The sequence below is a fragment of the Mustela lutreola genome, chromosome 7 (genome assembly GCF_030435805.1).
Source record: "Mustela lutreola isolate mMusLut2 chromosome 7, mMusLut2.pri, whole genome shotgun sequence".
Lineage (NCBI taxonomy): Eukaryota > Metazoa > Chordata > Mammalia > Carnivora > Mustelidae > Mustela > Mustela lutreola.
Window position 1 is genome coordinate 38,708,075 of NC_081296.1, and position 17,629 is coordinate 38,725,703.

Below are 17,629 nucleotides of genomic sequence, written 5' to 3' on the forward strand. Positions count from 1 at the left end.
TTCTCTAAGAAAAAACTCTCCCTCCACCCCTACAGGAGACATTCCAGTAGCTTTTAAGAGTGAGCTAAATGGAAGCAATGTAAGGGAGTTTAAATGACTTAAAATATTTTACGTTTAAAAAATGGGACAAAAAATCTGAGCATCTAATATCACTGTAACAACACAAAGAGCAATTTAAATTCAATGTTCAATACAGAAATTGGAAAGCTTTCAGAAAATGCTCTGAAAGTTTCATTAACCAAGTTAATTGTTGGGGATGGTCTCATTCACAGTTCCCTGCAAAGAAACGGAAACAAATCTTGTCATTTTATATTAAGTAGGAACAGTGAATAAGGCACGTAATAATACAGGTGACTTGGGCCACCAATATATCTTTTTTTTAACTATAAAAATAAACATAAGTAACTAATGGAATAACAAAATAAAAGTTTATTTTATTAGAATTAGGAATGTTCTTTCCCTCTGGGCAACCTGAACAGTCCAGTTACAATGAAAATCTAAGAACAGTTATTTCCATAGCACAGGGTGCTCTATGCACAAAATTACAGGGTTAGGAGCATTTAATCAATTTACCGATCTGATTGTCTCACCAACCCGCCCCCTCCCATCCCCCAAGTGCTCTATACCGGGATTTGTAGCTAAAAGATTTTGTTACATCAAGTCCTTTTCTCTCTTGTACTAAATTTCAGTTCCTAATCATGGCTGAACCACATTTTACACTGCAGATTCAACCATTTCAAATCAAGTCAGTCAGTCTTGGATCTGTTATATATGTGTGTATGTATACACATGTGTATTTAATATATTTATTTAAACACACATAAAACACATACAATCTGGGTCGCAGCAAATTACACAATTTAGAGTTTGATGATATTATATGCTACTCAATTTTACCACTGTGTGTATCCTGAGCTTTGGATCAAAATTTTATTGAAAGTCATTTAAAGTCCATCTACTGCTCAATGAATTGTTCAAATGAAGCATGCACTTTCAAGACAAGGTAACTGCCCTCAAGAAGACAAGGAGACCCTGGTGCTTACCGTGAACAGAGCCCTCTGACAAAAAGACTTAGGTAGGTGAAATAGGGAAGCTGTCATACAATATGGCTTGCCTATCCCAGCTGGGGTCACTGAAGCTACTAACAATGAAAGTAATAAACTCAGGGAATTCTGTCAAATATGGAGATAGCTGTTAGAAGCTTGAAAGTTCAGAAAAGGCCAGTTCACCTTGATCCATACAAATCAGGGAATGCACCCACAACTGCAATACCCTTAGGTAATATGCCAACACTGAAACTAAAAAGCATCTCTAAAAAGCACTCTTCCTCCATGGGTGGGGCTGATATTATGAAGTACACACACTGTTTTTGGATACTTGTTGCAAGACGAGCATGTAGAGAGGATTTATGACACTGAAACCTAGATACTGCAGTTAATAAGATTTTTTAAAAACACCGCACATACACAAAACATTTTAAGGGAGCCACATATATCTAGATAACAACTCTGGCTGCTTTTCAAAGTTACCAGGGAAAGGAACTCGTTCAAGCTTTCTGTTAAAAAAAAAAGAAAATCTCCTTAGTTTTGAAAAATGTCTTTTAAGATTGATGCAGTCATTTAAAATAAAGTCAAATGAATGATGGGGGAGAGGAGAGAAGAGACTATGGAAGAAGCAGACACTGAGTTCAGATTTGCACCTGAGGTGGCAAAGGAAGGAGAGGGTAAAAGGTATGGGTGAAGTTGATCCTAAAGCGACAAGTGGTTTAAGGAAGCAGCATAATATACTCAGCAAACATTCACTGATTTTTGATGGGAAAAGAACAGTTGCAAGTACATCTCATGTAACAACCTTTTTCTAAAAGGAAAAGTAGGGTTGATTCAGCAAAGCCTAACTTAGGCAAAAGGCCAGAGGAAAGTGAACCTACTTCCCAATGGAGTAATAAGATGTACAGTGCAAGAGCAGACAAAGCTGCCTCACAAATGGTAAACACTCCCTAGGCGCAAGTCATTTAGAGGAAGACAAAGAGGTCATGAAAACTGGTATTTAATATTAAGACCTCTTGATCTAGTTGCCTAGTTCACTCTGCACTCCTGTATAAAACTGACAGATTTAGGGATGCTGACCTGTTGAAAAATACCACAGCCGGAATGGCCTAAACAGGTATACAGTTAATAAAACCACCACCATCCTTTACTTTTAACATAGCTCTTAGTAGAAATTTCATAAAAATGGACATCACAGCTAAAATGCATTATTAATTCTCCTATCTGCTGACAATAGAAAAGAAGCAAACTCAGTGATTTCTATTTAAATGCACTAAATGGGTATATTATGTTCTAGGGGTGTTTGCCTTCAAACTGAACCCACAGCAACACACACAAGCAATTTCAGTATCTGCCATTTTAAATTCACAATCTGAAACTAAGTGAATGGCTATTTATTTATATTTATATTTAAAGCAAAAACATTCTATTTGACACCCTAATGTAAAGAAGGGGTGAGAGAAGAGCCATAACTAAAATCTTAAAAGGCTCAAAAGCAGCAATTAAGGAAGAAAAAAAAAAAAGGAAAAAAGTGAAATGTTTCCTCTGGATGTGATAGGGAGCATAGGAAGCCTTCAGCTGTGTGCATGACACAGGCACACAAAGGGTTTATTAGGTAGATGAATGAGGCCATGGAGCGGGGAGGAGGTTGGGGACTGGGTCATTCTTAACGACAGCAAAAAGCTCCCTGTTGTAGCCTTTATTCAGGCCATGGCATTTAGTCAGAGCTTGACCTCCCTGTCCCTGATCAAGAGCTGGAATTCAAGGCATGAGGCCCATGGCCAGCAACGGACATATTAGAACGAGAAAGGGCAAAGTAATCTCAGGAAAGGAAAATCAAAGAGCTCTAGTAAGGTCTTCCAGAGGTGCTAAACCAACACACCTTTATCCCAACCCTCAACCCTGGAAAGATAAAGCAAACTGAAAGAAAATGCACAGCAAATAGACATAATCTTGAAGATTTTTAAAGAATAAATATTTTTTTGTAATTAAACATTATGCAAACACGTGCCACGCTTGCTTTGTCCATGCATATGCGCTATATACAATTTTGAAAAATACTGTGTTGTCTTCTTGTTTTAAAAGTCATATACAAAGTTTTTTTGTTTTTTTGTTTAATTCCGCTTGCTGCCTACCCCCGTCCCAGCCCCAAGAATTTTCTTTACAAGGAACTAATTCACTAATTCACTCATGACCTTGGGGTATGAGAGAAAGAGAGTCAGTCTGTGTGTGTAGGTGTATCTGTATGTGTAGGGAGGAAGGGGAGGAGGGCCTTTACCAAAGTACAACAAAATGGCTGGTTTGGACATGAAAAGCAGTGTCAAGGAGCTGTTTTAAATTTTAACTGTACTATACTCGGAAAAAGAAAAAAAAAAAAGGAGTCAGCTTTGAGAATGAAGCTACGTTACAAGTTAAAGTTGGAGGGCTTTTAGTGTGTCTGTCACACTTTTTTGGCGGCCTAGAATACTGTTGTACAATGGTTTATCTACCTTTTTTTTTTTATTACAATATAATTTACTTAAACTTTCCGTTAACAAAACAGAATTCTGGTACTACAGACCAGAGGTGTCAGAACAGGCTTAGTGCCTCCTTGTTTGTGTTTGTTTTGTTTTGTTTTAATTGCATGAGCACTCTAGATGGTAAAGTTTTCAGAGTTCATTTTATGCAGGGCCATTCTCAGTCCTCAATGTACTCCCACAGATCTTTTTCATAGCCTTCATGCACATGCTGTAACAAAACCCTTCGTCGACTCTCACAGTATCTGCAATCAAAGAAGAAGAAAAAAAAAAAACACTTGTCAGCCTCCAATAATAAAAAAAGAGGCATTAACTTATTTTTTAAAGGCACTCCTACAGTTTAACCAGACTTGGAACAAGCACTTGTTTTTTTTAATAGGCGCATCTTCAGGTCTAGATGTACACAACAAACCGTTTTCTAATTTTAAAAAGGCATTCTTCAAAAGCTGTGATTCCCGGTTTTGAGAATTAATTTAAGAGTAATTAAATGTTAGAAATTCCTAAGGCCCTTAGAAAGCATTTGATTCAATTCTGTCATTCTACGGATAAGTAAAGTTTCAGAAAGAAGTACAGGGTTACTGATTCACTGCTATAAAATCTTTGCTGTGAAAGTGACTATAAACACAATGTAATAGCTATAGTTGACTAAGGGAAGTGAAAATATTACTTGGGACTGAATCTCCAAGTCTTCCAAATGCCCAAAGGTTTCTACCACTATGAAAAAGATATTAATATCTGCCAGGAAACAACTTTGGCAGAAATAGCTCCATATTGAGAAAGCAAATATTTTGCAACTTTATTAGCTTAAGAGGCAGCAGATCTGGAAGTATCTTCTAACCCTAAGACAAAGTAATCCTCTCCTTAGGAAAAACAAATCTAAGAAAAACTGTAAAAGAGCTTGGTTAGCTCACGTGTCGATAGCCATGATTCCAAGAATCCCCAGACTAGACAGAGCCAACATCCTAATCTCAACCTTCCTCCTAATAACCATTTGCCCTTTCTTAGGTTCTTTCTTCCTCACAATGTGGCAACTAAGTAGAGAAAGCTGAATGGAAGAAGCAGAACTAGCCAGTGGAATAAATGCTTGACAAGCACTACTATCTGCTATTTGTTGCCTGAACGACAGAAGTAATCTGTGGGAAACATGGCAGCAACACAGTTACTGAATATGCTAAATCCAAGTTCCACTATCATCTAATTTGGTCACTAATGCACAGGGCCAGGAACTTCCACTCAACAACTGGTAAAGAAATCCCACCTGTACTTATCTTGTACTTTCTGCTTTATATCCTGTAGAGAATCTTGGGAAATATCTCGTTCGAGGTAGCCCGAAAGCACCTCTGTGGCGTTCTCTAGATCTGCTTGGTTATTCTGCAAGAGAGGAGGAAGAATACATAGTAAAGTAGGGCTTAGATGAAAGCTAAAAGATATACCATCCTGGCTGCTGCTTTGCCTACAGACTATTCTCAACACTGACTTTTCACAGGTGATTTCTGCACCTGGAAACTCTTTGTAACTTACACCTCTAACAACTTGTTCTCCTTTTTTCAGGATAATTTTTTATATTTTTAGAAAGATCTACCCATTACCACTGGAAGAATATCGAGAAAAAGTCCTGAAAAGGATTAGGAAAAGTCTTTTGGAATATTCCAGCTCTGCAAACTGCTATCTGCTAAATCTCAAAAAAGAGGGGAAACTTGAGGGAAAAATATAAACCCATTCCTGGTTACAGCTGGCTGTACCTAGAATAATGCACGGAAGATTAAAATTGTTACCCTTTACTACTATGGCTAGTTCTGTACATTTACCCATTTAAATCCCATCTGCTGGTCAGGATTATTGTCTAGTCACCTATAAGTGTCTTATGCATCAATTTTTAACATGCAGTTTATGTTAGTTTCAGGTGTACAATATAGTGATTCAACAATTCTTTACTTAATGCTCATCACAAGAACCATCTGTCACCAAAAAATGTCAATACCATCTTAATGACTATATTTCCCATCCTATACTTTTTCCTTTTCTTTTTCTTAAGATTTTATTTATTTGACAGAGATCACAAGTAGGCAGAGAGGCAGGCAGGGGTAGGGGGGAAGCAGGCTCCCCGCTGAGCAGAGAGCCCGATGCAGGGTTCGATCCCAGAACCCTGGGATCATGATCTGAGCCAAAGTCACATGCTTAACCGACTGAGCCACCCAGGTGCCCCTTTGGATCAATTTTTAAATGAGCGCCTCTAGTTGAAAAACCTTTACTCCTAAAAGCCCCTGTTAGTAGTCACTACTTTTCCACCAAAGGTGACCACCATATTAACTTCTAATACCAGGTATTAGTTTTGCCTGAATAAAGACTTTTACTGAGAACTTATAATTTGCCAGGTGCTATATAAGCAATATATGTGTATTGTCTCACTTAAACCTTGTTAACATCCTTGAGAAGTATTTATTTCCATTTTAAAATGAGATTTAGGGGGGCGCCTGGGTGGCTCAGTGGGTTAAAGCCTCTGCCTTCAGCTCAGGTCATGATCCCAGGGTCCTGGGATGGAGCCCCACAACCGGCTTTCTGCTCAGTGGGGAGCCTGCTTCCCCTCTCTCTCTCTGCCTGCCTCTGTCTACTTGTGATCTCTCTCTGTCAAATAAATAAATAAAATCTTAAAAAAATAAATAAATAAAATGAGATTTAGGTGACATTAAGTAATTTGCTCCAAGTCAACAGAGAGAAAAAGTGCTGAAGTCCAGTTTTAAATTCAGGGCTGACTCCAGAGCCTGCACACTTAATCACTAGCTGGTTAAACCACATCAATCTGAATGCAGTTTAGGACAAGAAATCTAAATTCTGAGCAAATAGAAATCTTTAAAACTCATATATATCTTATCTATGAAAGTCCAAGTAGTCCTATGACACAGGGATTCCTCCCCCCCTACCCAGTAACTATTCCTACCTCAAAGATAATGGACTGGTTATTCTTTTTGAGGTAGAAAGCGAAGACATAAGTGTACATGAGTGTGGCACGACACTGGCAGAGGACATCAACTGCTTTCTTCAGGAATTGCACCTCAATCCAGGACATGTTGTGCTGTTGCATCTCCTCCATTTTCTGCTTCACCTGAGCATAGAGTTTGTGCTCAAAGCGTAGACTCTGCATGTGGTTCATATAGCGATTACAGTAGAACAGGTACCTCTGCAGGGCTGCCCTAGATCGCTGTCCCATTAAGAAAAATTATGGACATGTAATTATAACAAATATATCAAATACACACAAAAGCTGATATATTTACAGGTGAAACAATATAGGAATTTAGGGTAAAATCAGGAATAAACAGGTATCTCTTGCCACCTTTTGTTATTTAATACTTCTATGAATATCCTACACCTGTTATTTCCCAATATGGCAGCACTGGCAACCTGTGGCTATTTAAACTAAAATAAAAAATTCAGTTTCCCAGTGCTCAATAGCCACTTGTGGTCAGTGGCCATAAAGAACATTTCCATTATAGAAAGTTCTATAGGATAGCACTGTTCTGCAGTATGCAATAAGCAAACAAGTTAAGAAGCATCAATATTTTAAAGTAGAAAACAATAGGCAGCCAGACATCATCTAACTCCTCATATAATACCAAAGTAAGTCTACAGTATCAACAGATAGGTGTCCCTCTGACTTCCCAACTGAGTTTGAATTTGAGTATCTAGAATTAGCCACTGGTTTCAGGAAATACAGAGATAAAAGAACCTACTAAATGATACCAGGAGTTATAATCAGCAAAATCCAGAATGTGAAAAATTTAAAGGAATGACTTAGTCTCCTCAACAAATTAATAGCAACATGGAGGGGGTAAAAAAAGGAACAGTAGACCTATAGATTAGAGAATACTCAAAGATACCAATCAAATCCAATTTGTGGGCCTGTGTAGATCCTGATTTGAACCAACTATAAAAGAAAATTTATGAGATAAATGGAGACACATGAACATTGGATAGTTAAGGATATTAACAAAGTATTGCTTTAAGAACATATAGATACAAAGATAAAAATGGTATTGCAGTTATAGTAAAAGTCATAGTAAAAGAGTAAGGAAAATATACTTTAAAAGTATATTTAATGATACATGAAGTATTACCAAAGAAACAATATGATATCTGGTCTAGATTATAATATCAGACTGAATTCACTGTGGTCTCTCACAGTATACTGTAAGTCTATAGAGACAGACTTTTTTTTTTTTAAAGATTTTATTTATTTTATTTATTTTATTTATTTATTTATTTGACAGGCAGAGATCACAAGGAGGCAGAGAGGCAGGCAGAGAGAGAGAGAGAGAGGGAAGCAGGCTCCTGCTGAGCAGAGAACCCGATATGGGACTCCATCCCAGGACCCTGAGATCATGACCCGAGCCGAAGGCAGCGGCTTAACCCACTGAGCCACCCAGGCGCCCCTAGAGACAGACTTTTTAAAAAAGTAATATTATTTAAAAAAAAAAAGCAAAGTAATATTGTTATCTATAGTGCCTAATATGCAGAAATTAATAAATGTTTGTTAAACGAAACCACTATGAAAGGGTTTCTTACCACACATATGTATTTCCTTTTTTTTTTTTTTTAAAGATTTTATTTATTTATTTATTTGACAGAGAGAAATCACAAGTAGATGGAGAGGCAGGCAGAGAGAGAGAGAGAGAGGGAAGCAGGCTTCCTGCTGAGCAGAGAGCCCGACGCGGGACTCGATCCCAGGACCCTGAGATCATGACCTGAGCCGAAGGCAGCGGCTTAACCCACTGAGCCACCCAGGCGCCCCCTTTTTTTTTTTTTTAAAGATTTTATTTATTTGAGCAGGATAAGGGAAAGAGGGAGAAGTAGACTTCCTGCTGAACCAGAAGCTTGATGAGGGACTTGATCCCAGGACTATGGGGTCATGACCTGAGAAGGCAGACGCTTAAGCAACTGAGCCACCCAGGTGCCCCTATGTATTTCTTTTTACTGTCATTTCCTTTTCCTCTCCTTATGCCTCAGAGACTACAAATAGCACAGAGCTACCAGGCCCTATGGTTGGGTTCCTATTTAGAAATACTATGAACCACATAATTAGCCAATCACATGATCCAGTATCATGCAACACTGAAACATCTAAAAAAACCTATTATTACTACTCAGGAATCAGAGAAGTATCAAATCAATGCTTATACACTGGAAAATTGCAATATTAATGTTATTAAGTATGTGTTAATCGAAAAATTAATGCCAATTATGTCTAAAATCTAATATGTAGAAAATAATCTGCTTGGCATTTTATCTCCCCCCAAAGCATTAATATTCTCAAGTCTGTCAAATTTCCAAGATTAAATGGAAAAAAACCAAACTACCAAATTAAAATATATGATGTTAGTGGACTTGATTTAGTAATTGATTTAATGATTCAGTAATCCTAAAAGCTTCTCACTAAAATACCTCTAAAATTCAACATGAACCCATTCTACCATTGCAAATAAGACCAACTTTTTTTTTTTAAGATTTTATTTATTTATTTGAGAGAGAGACAGTGAGAGAGAGCATGAGCGAGGAGAAGGTCAGAGAGCGAAGCAGACTCCCCATGATGCTGGGAGCCTGATGTGGGACTCGATCCCGGGACTCCGGGATCATGACCTGAGCTGAAGGCAGTCGTCCAACCAACTGAGACACCCAGGCGTCCCTAAGACCAACTTTTAAATCAAATGCTAGAACCTGGACTGAGAAATGCACTGAGTGATGACCTGAAAATACTTTGGAAGAAAACCCGAAAGAACAAACCTGACTGCTTAGAGCTTAGAACAGAGATGAGCAAACTTTGGCCTGTGAGCCAAAATCCAGCTGCTGCCTGGTTTTGTAAATAAAGTTAACTTGAAACTTTGTTCAACTTCTGTCCATAACTCTTGTCATGCCTACTCATCTTGGTCTATGGCTGATTTAGCATTTCAAAATCAGAGGCAGAGTTGAATTGTTATAAAGATTTGGAAAGATACAACAAAGATTTACATTGTTGTATAGTCTGTAAAGCTAAAAATATTTACCACTGGCCCTTTACAGAAAAAATATACTGACTCTCCTGGTCTAGAAAATAAAATCCAAATGTCCACCATGAACAGCACCATGGCACATACGTTAAGTCAACAACTTTCTACAAAACAGGTATACACCTTTCCAAAGTACTCAACTATCCATCTCCATTCTTTCTGGACTGTGTATCAACCTTCTTGTACTTTCTGGACTGTGTATCAACCTTCTTGTACTACAACGCCCAGTGAATGCTATTCCAGGTTACCAGAGTAGGTAAGGTGAGGAAAGAGGCCCGATGAGCATGCAATGGTGTGCTCCATTCTGAGAGGAACAGCTCCCACTAAATAAGTAAATAAAGCCACTCATAAAATCTCTCTCTGTACACCCACAGGATCAGAAGATTCTAGTTTAGTCCAAAAGATGCAAAATAGAAAAATAATGTGTTGTAGGGCCTAGAATCTACATGTTAGAAACTGGTTTAGAAGCTATGCACAATATAATCCACCCTCCCTGTAGATCTCAGAAAGAGTCTACCAGCACCCAAATCAGACCAAGGATAACTCATATACTTTCTCTACTGGTGAATACCATATCTGGCTAGATCTAGCAAGATTACACTTCATTCAGAAGGAAAAACTAAAAACCTATACCACAGTAATTAAGAAAAATATAATGCAGCTTAAGAAAAAAAGAACATTTTTCTGTAGACTATTTTCTATAGGATAACTATTATCAGAATTAGAATAAACTTTAGAGAAATTTATGGTTTCTTCAACAGGATTTAACACAATCGTGACTGCTTAAAACAGGAGCAAGCCATAAGAGAGAAAGGCTAAGATTAAATCAAACAACAACAGAAAGAAATGCAATGACAAACTGAGCTAAATAAAAAAATACAAAAGTAGAATCAAGTCCAAATGGGAGGTTGGAAAAGCATGACTCTCATATAGAGCTTTTATATTAAAACTACATAGCATGATGCATCTCAAATTGGGAGTTAAAGCATACTCAATGGGAGTGGAGCAGGGGAGATAAATGATTTGGTCTAAAGAAACCATGGGATTTAGAAGTATTTTAAAATCTGATGACAACCTAAAGAAAACACAAACACTCTAGGATCATTTCAATAAATTTATAGTTAAGAACCCAAGTTTTATTTCAGGTCTTACATTTGTGAAATGGCTAAAACTGGCATTAAGCAACATTAACTTTTTTTTTTTTTTAAAGATTTATTTACTTAACAGAGAGAGAGAGAGAGAGATCACAAGAAGGCAGAGCAGCAGGTGGGGTGGCAGGCGAGGGGAAGCAGGCTCCCTGCTGAGCAGAGAGCCCGATGTGGGGCTTGATCTCAGGACCCTGAGATCATGACCTGAGCCAAAGGCAGAGGCTAAACCCACTGAGCCACCCAGGTGCCCCAGCAATATTATCTTTAACTGCACTAAGCTAATAAGGAAAACAAGTGACAGAGAATACATCAATGATAAACTCTGATCAAACCAAATCAGATGCACTATAGCAATAAAGATTTGCAGTAACTGAGATCTAGAAAGTTGGTGGGAAAACAAGTTGCCACATGGCACTTAGTAGAATAGTAACATTCAATTTAAAAAAACTTGGGCCGGGATGCCTGGGTAGCTCAGTCTGTTAAGCATCTGCCTTCCACTCAGGTCATGATCCCAGGGTCCTGGGATCGAATCCCACATGAGGCTCCCTGCTCAGCGGGGAGCCTGCTTCTCCTTCTACCTGCTGCTCCCCCTGTTTGTGCTCTCCCTCTCTCGAGACAAATAAAATAAGTAAAATCTTAAAAGAAAAAGAAAACAAAAAACTTGGGCCATCCAACAGTTTATCAATAGTAACTTAACTTCAACAATTTACTTGTCAAATTAATTTTAACTGGAGTCTCAGAGGTTTTGCAGTTTTCTTGGTTTGGCTATATAGTTGTAAAAGAGCATTAAGAGTCTACAGTTGGTTTTATGTTGAAACATTAAAGTAGTATCATAGTGAATATAACTTAAACTAACATTGGAATTTGTGGGCATTTTTTTTCCACAGATGGGGCACCTGGGTGGCTCAGGTCATGATCCCGGGGTCCTGGAATCGAGCCCTGCATCGGGTTTTCTGCTCCTCGGGGAGCCTGCTTCCTCCTCTCTCTCTCTGCCTGCCTCTCTGCCTACTTGTGATCTCTCCCTGTCAAATAAATAAATAAAATCTTTAAAAAAAAAAAAAAAAAAAGGATCACAGATATTTTCGAGAATCTGTGCAACACCATTCATCATTTTGTATAGCTTTTTAAAAAAGTGACACAGAACTCTCACTTCTAACAATATGATAGATGAGACTATATATATCCTTTTGTACTTATGGTATTTTCAATTAGAAAGAAATTTTAAAAGAACATTTAATTTTTTTAAAAGATTTTATTTATTTATTTGAGAGAGGGAGACAGCGAGAGAGGGAACACAAGCAGGGGTAGGGGGAGAGGGAGAAGCAGGTTTCCTTCTAAGCAGGGAGCTCGATGTGCGATTTGATCCCAGGACTCTGGGATCATAATCTGAGCCGAAGGCAGATGCTTAACAAGTGACCCACTCAGGCACCCCAAGAACATTTAAAAAGTCAAAAAATAAGCAACAGATGTTTTGAATGACATCCTAGTAAGGAAAACCATTTGAAAAGAATATTTTTGGGACACCTAGGGAATTTCAATATGGAATAGATGAATGTAATAAATAACTAAATTCCAAGACTCTGCAATTAGGACAGAATTACCAGGCTGAAAGGAACTCAAAGTGCTGAGGAGGGTAATTCACACCTAGTGTTTGAATCCTTCTACAACAGTGAGTTATATCCTAACCAGTAATAGGGAACTTTCCCTTCCTGAGGTAGTCCATTCTAAATCAGCTCATCTATAATCCTTACCACTTGTTGATGAATAATGAGGTTTCAAAAAAAAAGAAGAAAGAATGCATTATCAACAGCAGCAAAACTATTTAAGAAGTATTGTTCTCTAGACTCCTTGCTGTAGTGAGAAAATCTTGTCTTCAAAACTACTAAAATCCAGAACTGTGCTACATGACTAGATTAATTAAAAGCAAGCAAGCAAACCTATAAACAGGAGTGCTACTGGTAGACATCTTGGGTAAGATTCCTTTTCTAAACACATAGATACCCAGTATTTACTGGAGTGCCTTTCCATAACTCTTTCAGAATTGAATTGTCCCCTAATAAACACTGAAGCGCATTCTTGTTCAACTATCGCCTGAAAATAAAGGTACTTACCTCCTGTGCATCTCTTGCTGCCTTTGCGTCATCCTCATTATAGCGGTTACAGTTGTACCTTAAAGTAAATTAAGAAGATTCTGTAAGGCCAAAATCAATGAAAAAGGAACAAACCACAGAATTTTAGCCTGGATTCAGAAATATCTAGAAGCAATATTCTTCTTTATACAGGCAAACTGAGGTGTTTAAAATGCCCAGGGTTCTACCACTATAACAGAATTACAAGACTGAAAGGAATTCAAAGTATTGGATTCCCCACCTCCTGAAGTAGTTCATTCCAAATCAGCTCACTTGAAATCATTAGAAAACACTGTCATTCTAGAACTTCCATTCCTGACTGCAGTTTGAGGTGTTTTTTTTTTAAGATTTTATTTATTAATTTGAGGGAGAGAGAGAGAGAACGAGTGGTGGGGAGCAGTAGAGGGAGAGAAAGAAGCAGATTCCCTGCTGAGCAGGAAGCCTGCCACAGGGGTTAATCCCAAGACCCAGAGATCATGACCGGAGTTGAAGGCAGATGCTTAAATGACAGAGCCACTCAGGTGCCCCTGCAGTTTGAACTTCTAACTCCGTTTTTGAAGAAAGAAGTCTTATTTCCTACGCTTTCTGTTATTTATGTCAAATATTTCCAATTTTTCCAGTTACCTTCTTATCTATATAAACCAAAGAGAACCTACAGCTGATGGACTACTCTTTAACAGTTCCTATGCTATATGCTTTACATGCTATTACAGTTTACAAGAGTCACTGAGAACTGATGAGAACTGAATGACACACAAAATGAGAACCAGGGGAAATGTGCCCAGAGGGCAGCTCAGAGTGGAGATGAACAAGACTGGCAATTCCCTTGTTCTGATTAACTCTACCTCTGCTTTTCTGGGAGTCTACATCATGGGAGTAGCTGATACTTGAGTGCTTACTACGTATCACCCATTTACTACTAAAGCCTCTAAATGTACTATCACATTCAATTACCTGAACCACCTTATGAAATGTGCATTATTATCCTCCTTATCCTCATTGAGCAAAGAATTAAGTTTTGAGAAAATAAGTAACATACTTAAGGTCATATAACTAGGGATTCAGAGCTAAGCATTAAACATGTCTATCTCCCAACTGAGGGTCACCCCTTATTATGGACTATATATATTTTCACATGCTGTACTCATGTCTTCAGAATCTTTTTACCAGTAATCGTTTTAGATCTAAAAGAAGAATTTTGAATTTAGTTTAAATCTTGTTAAATAGGACTCACTGTTTCAGCTTGTCAAGTTTTCCAGGATTTTAATGGTCTATATTAGATTTACTATCCTTCTATGATGTTACCCCAAAATGTATGGAAGATTCTCTAATTAGTGCAAGAAAGTCATCAGTAAAACTGATCAGAAAAGCAGTACACAGTTTACATGAATAAAAAAGATAAGGACAAAACCTTTCAGCAAACCTTGGAAGTATTTCATTAGGAAGACTCAAATCCACTACCTGTAACTCCAAGAAATAGACCTTCAATTAATCCCAAATATCCCTGTGTGTATTCATAGCCCAGGCCACAAACTTCTCAGCTCACACTGAAACACCTGCTGAGGTCTACAAAACACTCCCTAATCCATCATCCTAATAGTACCATTTGATTCAGGGATTTCAAGTTAGAGTAAAGTTATGTGGTTCATACGTAGTTTGTGGAACCAATCACAAATTTTGGAAATTTGGGATTCCATTTTGTCTGCTTTCAGTTTTTGGTAGCTTTCTGCTTAACTACTCCGTAAAATAACCAACAACGGCTTACTGATCTCATCTTTCAGTTTTTAAAGTAACAGACCACAATTCACTAGAGTCAGGAGATTTATTAATTTTACCCCAGCTTGGGTTATAATTTTCTCTTACCAAAATTTACTTTACTCAATTCAGCCCAAAGATTGGCTCTCCTTGCCTTCTACTGGTCAACTATTAATACCTGTTCTTCCTACCTAATATATCCTTAAAAACTCTCCTTTAGTATTTTTAAGATATTTATAAGCTTCAACTCATTCTGGACTTTAACTCAGCCAAAATTATTAAGAAACTGAAGGCCAGGAAAGCAAGGAGAATTCACCTATACTTCTAATTCAGATGATGGATAGTGCTACTCAGAATGCTATTTTGAGGATTCTGAGGCATCTTCTGATTTAAATAAGGAACCACAGCATGATTCATTTTGCAGTGTTAGCTATGAGTAAAGGCAAGACACAGGAAACATTACTGACAACCCTAAGCAGGGTCGTTCTTCATTCTCCTGTATCCATCATTTGTTTTTTGTTCAGTTTTCTTTCCTTTTCTTTTTAAAGATTTTATTTATTCATTTGACAGAGAGAGCACAAGCAGAGGGAGCACATAAGGGAGAAGCAGGCTTCCCACTGAGCAGCGAGCCCAACGTGGGGCTCAATCCCAGGACCCTGGATCATGACCTGAGCTGAAGGCAGACACTTAAATGACTGAGCCACCCAGGTGCCCCTTTGCTCAGTTTTCAATACAACTTCTTTAAAATTTGAGTTATGTTCAGAGATTTCCTTACATACAAACAAATATATCTTTGGGACACGTGGGTGGCTCAGTTGGTCAACCATCTACCTTTGGCTCAAGTCATGATCTCAGTGTCCTGGGATCGAGTACCAACATTGGGTTCCTTGCTCAGCGAGGAGCTTGCTTCTGCCTCTGTGTGCCCCCCCTCCCCCTGCTTGTGTTCTGACAAATAAATTAAAAAATGTATCTTTAACAAGAATTTGTATCTTTTAGTAACTCTTCTTCTCCATTCATTACGCTTATTGGTTTAAATATACTAGAGTGAATTTAGTTTCTGGGAACAGTCTAATCCCCCAGTTTGCTTCTTAAAAATCTAGAGTACCTGTCTGCCAGGCTAACAACCCCCAATACTCTTCTCCTTGGCCTTGACAGTGGCAAAATCACTTTCTTTACTCCACACAACAATCAGTTTTACCTAATTCAGAATTAATTTCAGGCAAGTAATCCCTCTCACTATTCCTCTAATGAAACTAATAAAAGTTCCAACGAAACTAAAAGTAAAGACTTGCCATTGTCTTAAGGTGAGAGTCTCCTTCTGTCCTGCCCCTGCAATTTCCCCCTCGCATTTCACTCTCTACAAAGCAGCCACAACTCTGAGGTAATGTATGTAAAGCACATAATATAGAGCTGTCTCACCTAAATTACAGATATAATCAGGTCACTCCCCACTTAAAACCCTTCTGATAATGTCCAAACTACTTTAAGTGCCAGTCTACGTTCTAACTCTTTTCCTATGCCCCACAACTTAGGAGGGGCCACAAACCGAAGTGCCAATGGGCAGGTAACACAAACTAGTGAGATGGGTCATTTGTGTATTAATAACACTCAGAAATACTTTCGTTTTTACTAGGAGATGTGCTGGCTCCTTTTTTCTCAAAACTCAAGACATCACGAACCTAACTTGCATTTTCCCAAACTGCTAGGAAATATGTACAGAACGGAGATATATTATCTCTACTAAAAATGATGGCATCTTCTAAATATAGTGCCATCATGATACATGCAAGTGCCCTTAAGATTCAGTCTTGGGAAATAAATCAAACTAGAAAGTAAAGACCTCATGTAAGGGGATACTAATCAATTTCAGGCGAATGTTGCCAAGCAGGAATGCAGGCTTTTTCCTATGTTTCAAAGAAAGGCTAAAAGTTTGGATTGCACTGGGCAATTTTCCAATTTTTCAAATTTGGGACACATTTTTGTCTAATGGCACCCAAGGGTAAATAAAACACAACTGCAGGTTGGGTCTTGCCAATAATCTCTTAGATTTTAACTACTGCCTAGACAGACATATGCAACTCTTCTCTAAATAAGCCATGCACTTTCACATCATTCTACCTTTGTTCATGAGGCTCCTTTTTGCCCTAAACATTTTTCCTGCCACCTTCAACTAACGAACTCTTAATCCCTCTTAAAATTCTTCTTAAATGTTACCTGCTCTGTGAAATATGCCTAATTTATCCCTCTCTCTGGACATCGTGCATATACTTTTAACAATGATCACACACTATATTCATTCATTTATCTAGCTCCCAAGATAGATAGGGACTTCCATGAAGTAGACACCTTTTAATACACAGCATATATTACACACTTAGGTGAACACTTTCTCCCTTTCATTTCCCCAACCTACCAGGCAGATCCATGTGGTTCCCAAGGGCCAAGACACACCCAGCAAAACTCTGCTTTACAGTTCTGGTTACGACAGACCATGTGATTACAACCGCCATCCTTCTCAATTGTGACGTGGCATTTGGGACATTCCTATGAAGAGAAACTATAAAGTTGGTGTCAATGCTACACTAGATTGTATTACTACCACAGAAGAGAAGCCAGTTCTAAATTTGGTTTTACAGCATTTATTGTTTTGTTTTTTAATTTTAACTTAAATAATTTTAATACATTTGTTATTAATTTTTAAAATAACGTTTATTTTTATTTTTAAATGCCATATTTATTGTTATTAATACACGTAAAGCAGTGTGGAATACAGTTAGTACTATTAGAAATGAGCTATTATCATTATTACTGGCCATTAAGATCTACAATAATTAAAAGATTTGTTTTAGCAGGGTTGAGGACAAAAACATAAAAGTACTTTTAACCATACATGCAGTAATGATAGTTTCACAGGAGATAAAATATGTTATTCATGTAAATATTATTAATTATCCAGTGTCATCTAGAAATAATTATTGAGCACTTCCTGTATAC

The 17,629-nt window shown here is 37.8% G+C and overlaps 1 protein-coding gene across 1 annotated transcript in view; it reads right to left on the reverse strand.

Moving 5' to 3' along the window:
- Window positions 1-414: 414 nt before the first annotated feature.
- ARIH1 (ariadne RBR E3 ubiquitin protein ligase 1) overlaps window positions 415-17,629 on the reverse strand; it is a 119,100-nt gene continuing 101,885 nt past the window's right edge. The window contains exons 10-14 of the mRNA XM_059180453.1: window positions 17,049-17,179; window positions 12,863-12,920; window positions 6,501-6,761; window positions 4,821-4,933; window positions 415-3,807 (exon numbers count right to left, since the gene is read on the reverse strand). Coding sequence (XP_059036436.1) covers window positions 3,723-3,807; window positions 4,821-4,933; window positions 6,501-6,761; window positions 12,863-12,920; window positions 17,049-17,179 — 648 coding nt within the window. The 3' untranslated portion in view covers window positions 415-3,722. The remainder of the gene's footprint in view (window positions 3,808-4,820; window positions 4,934-6,500; window positions 6,762-12,862; window positions 12,921-17,048; window positions 17,180-17,629) is intronic.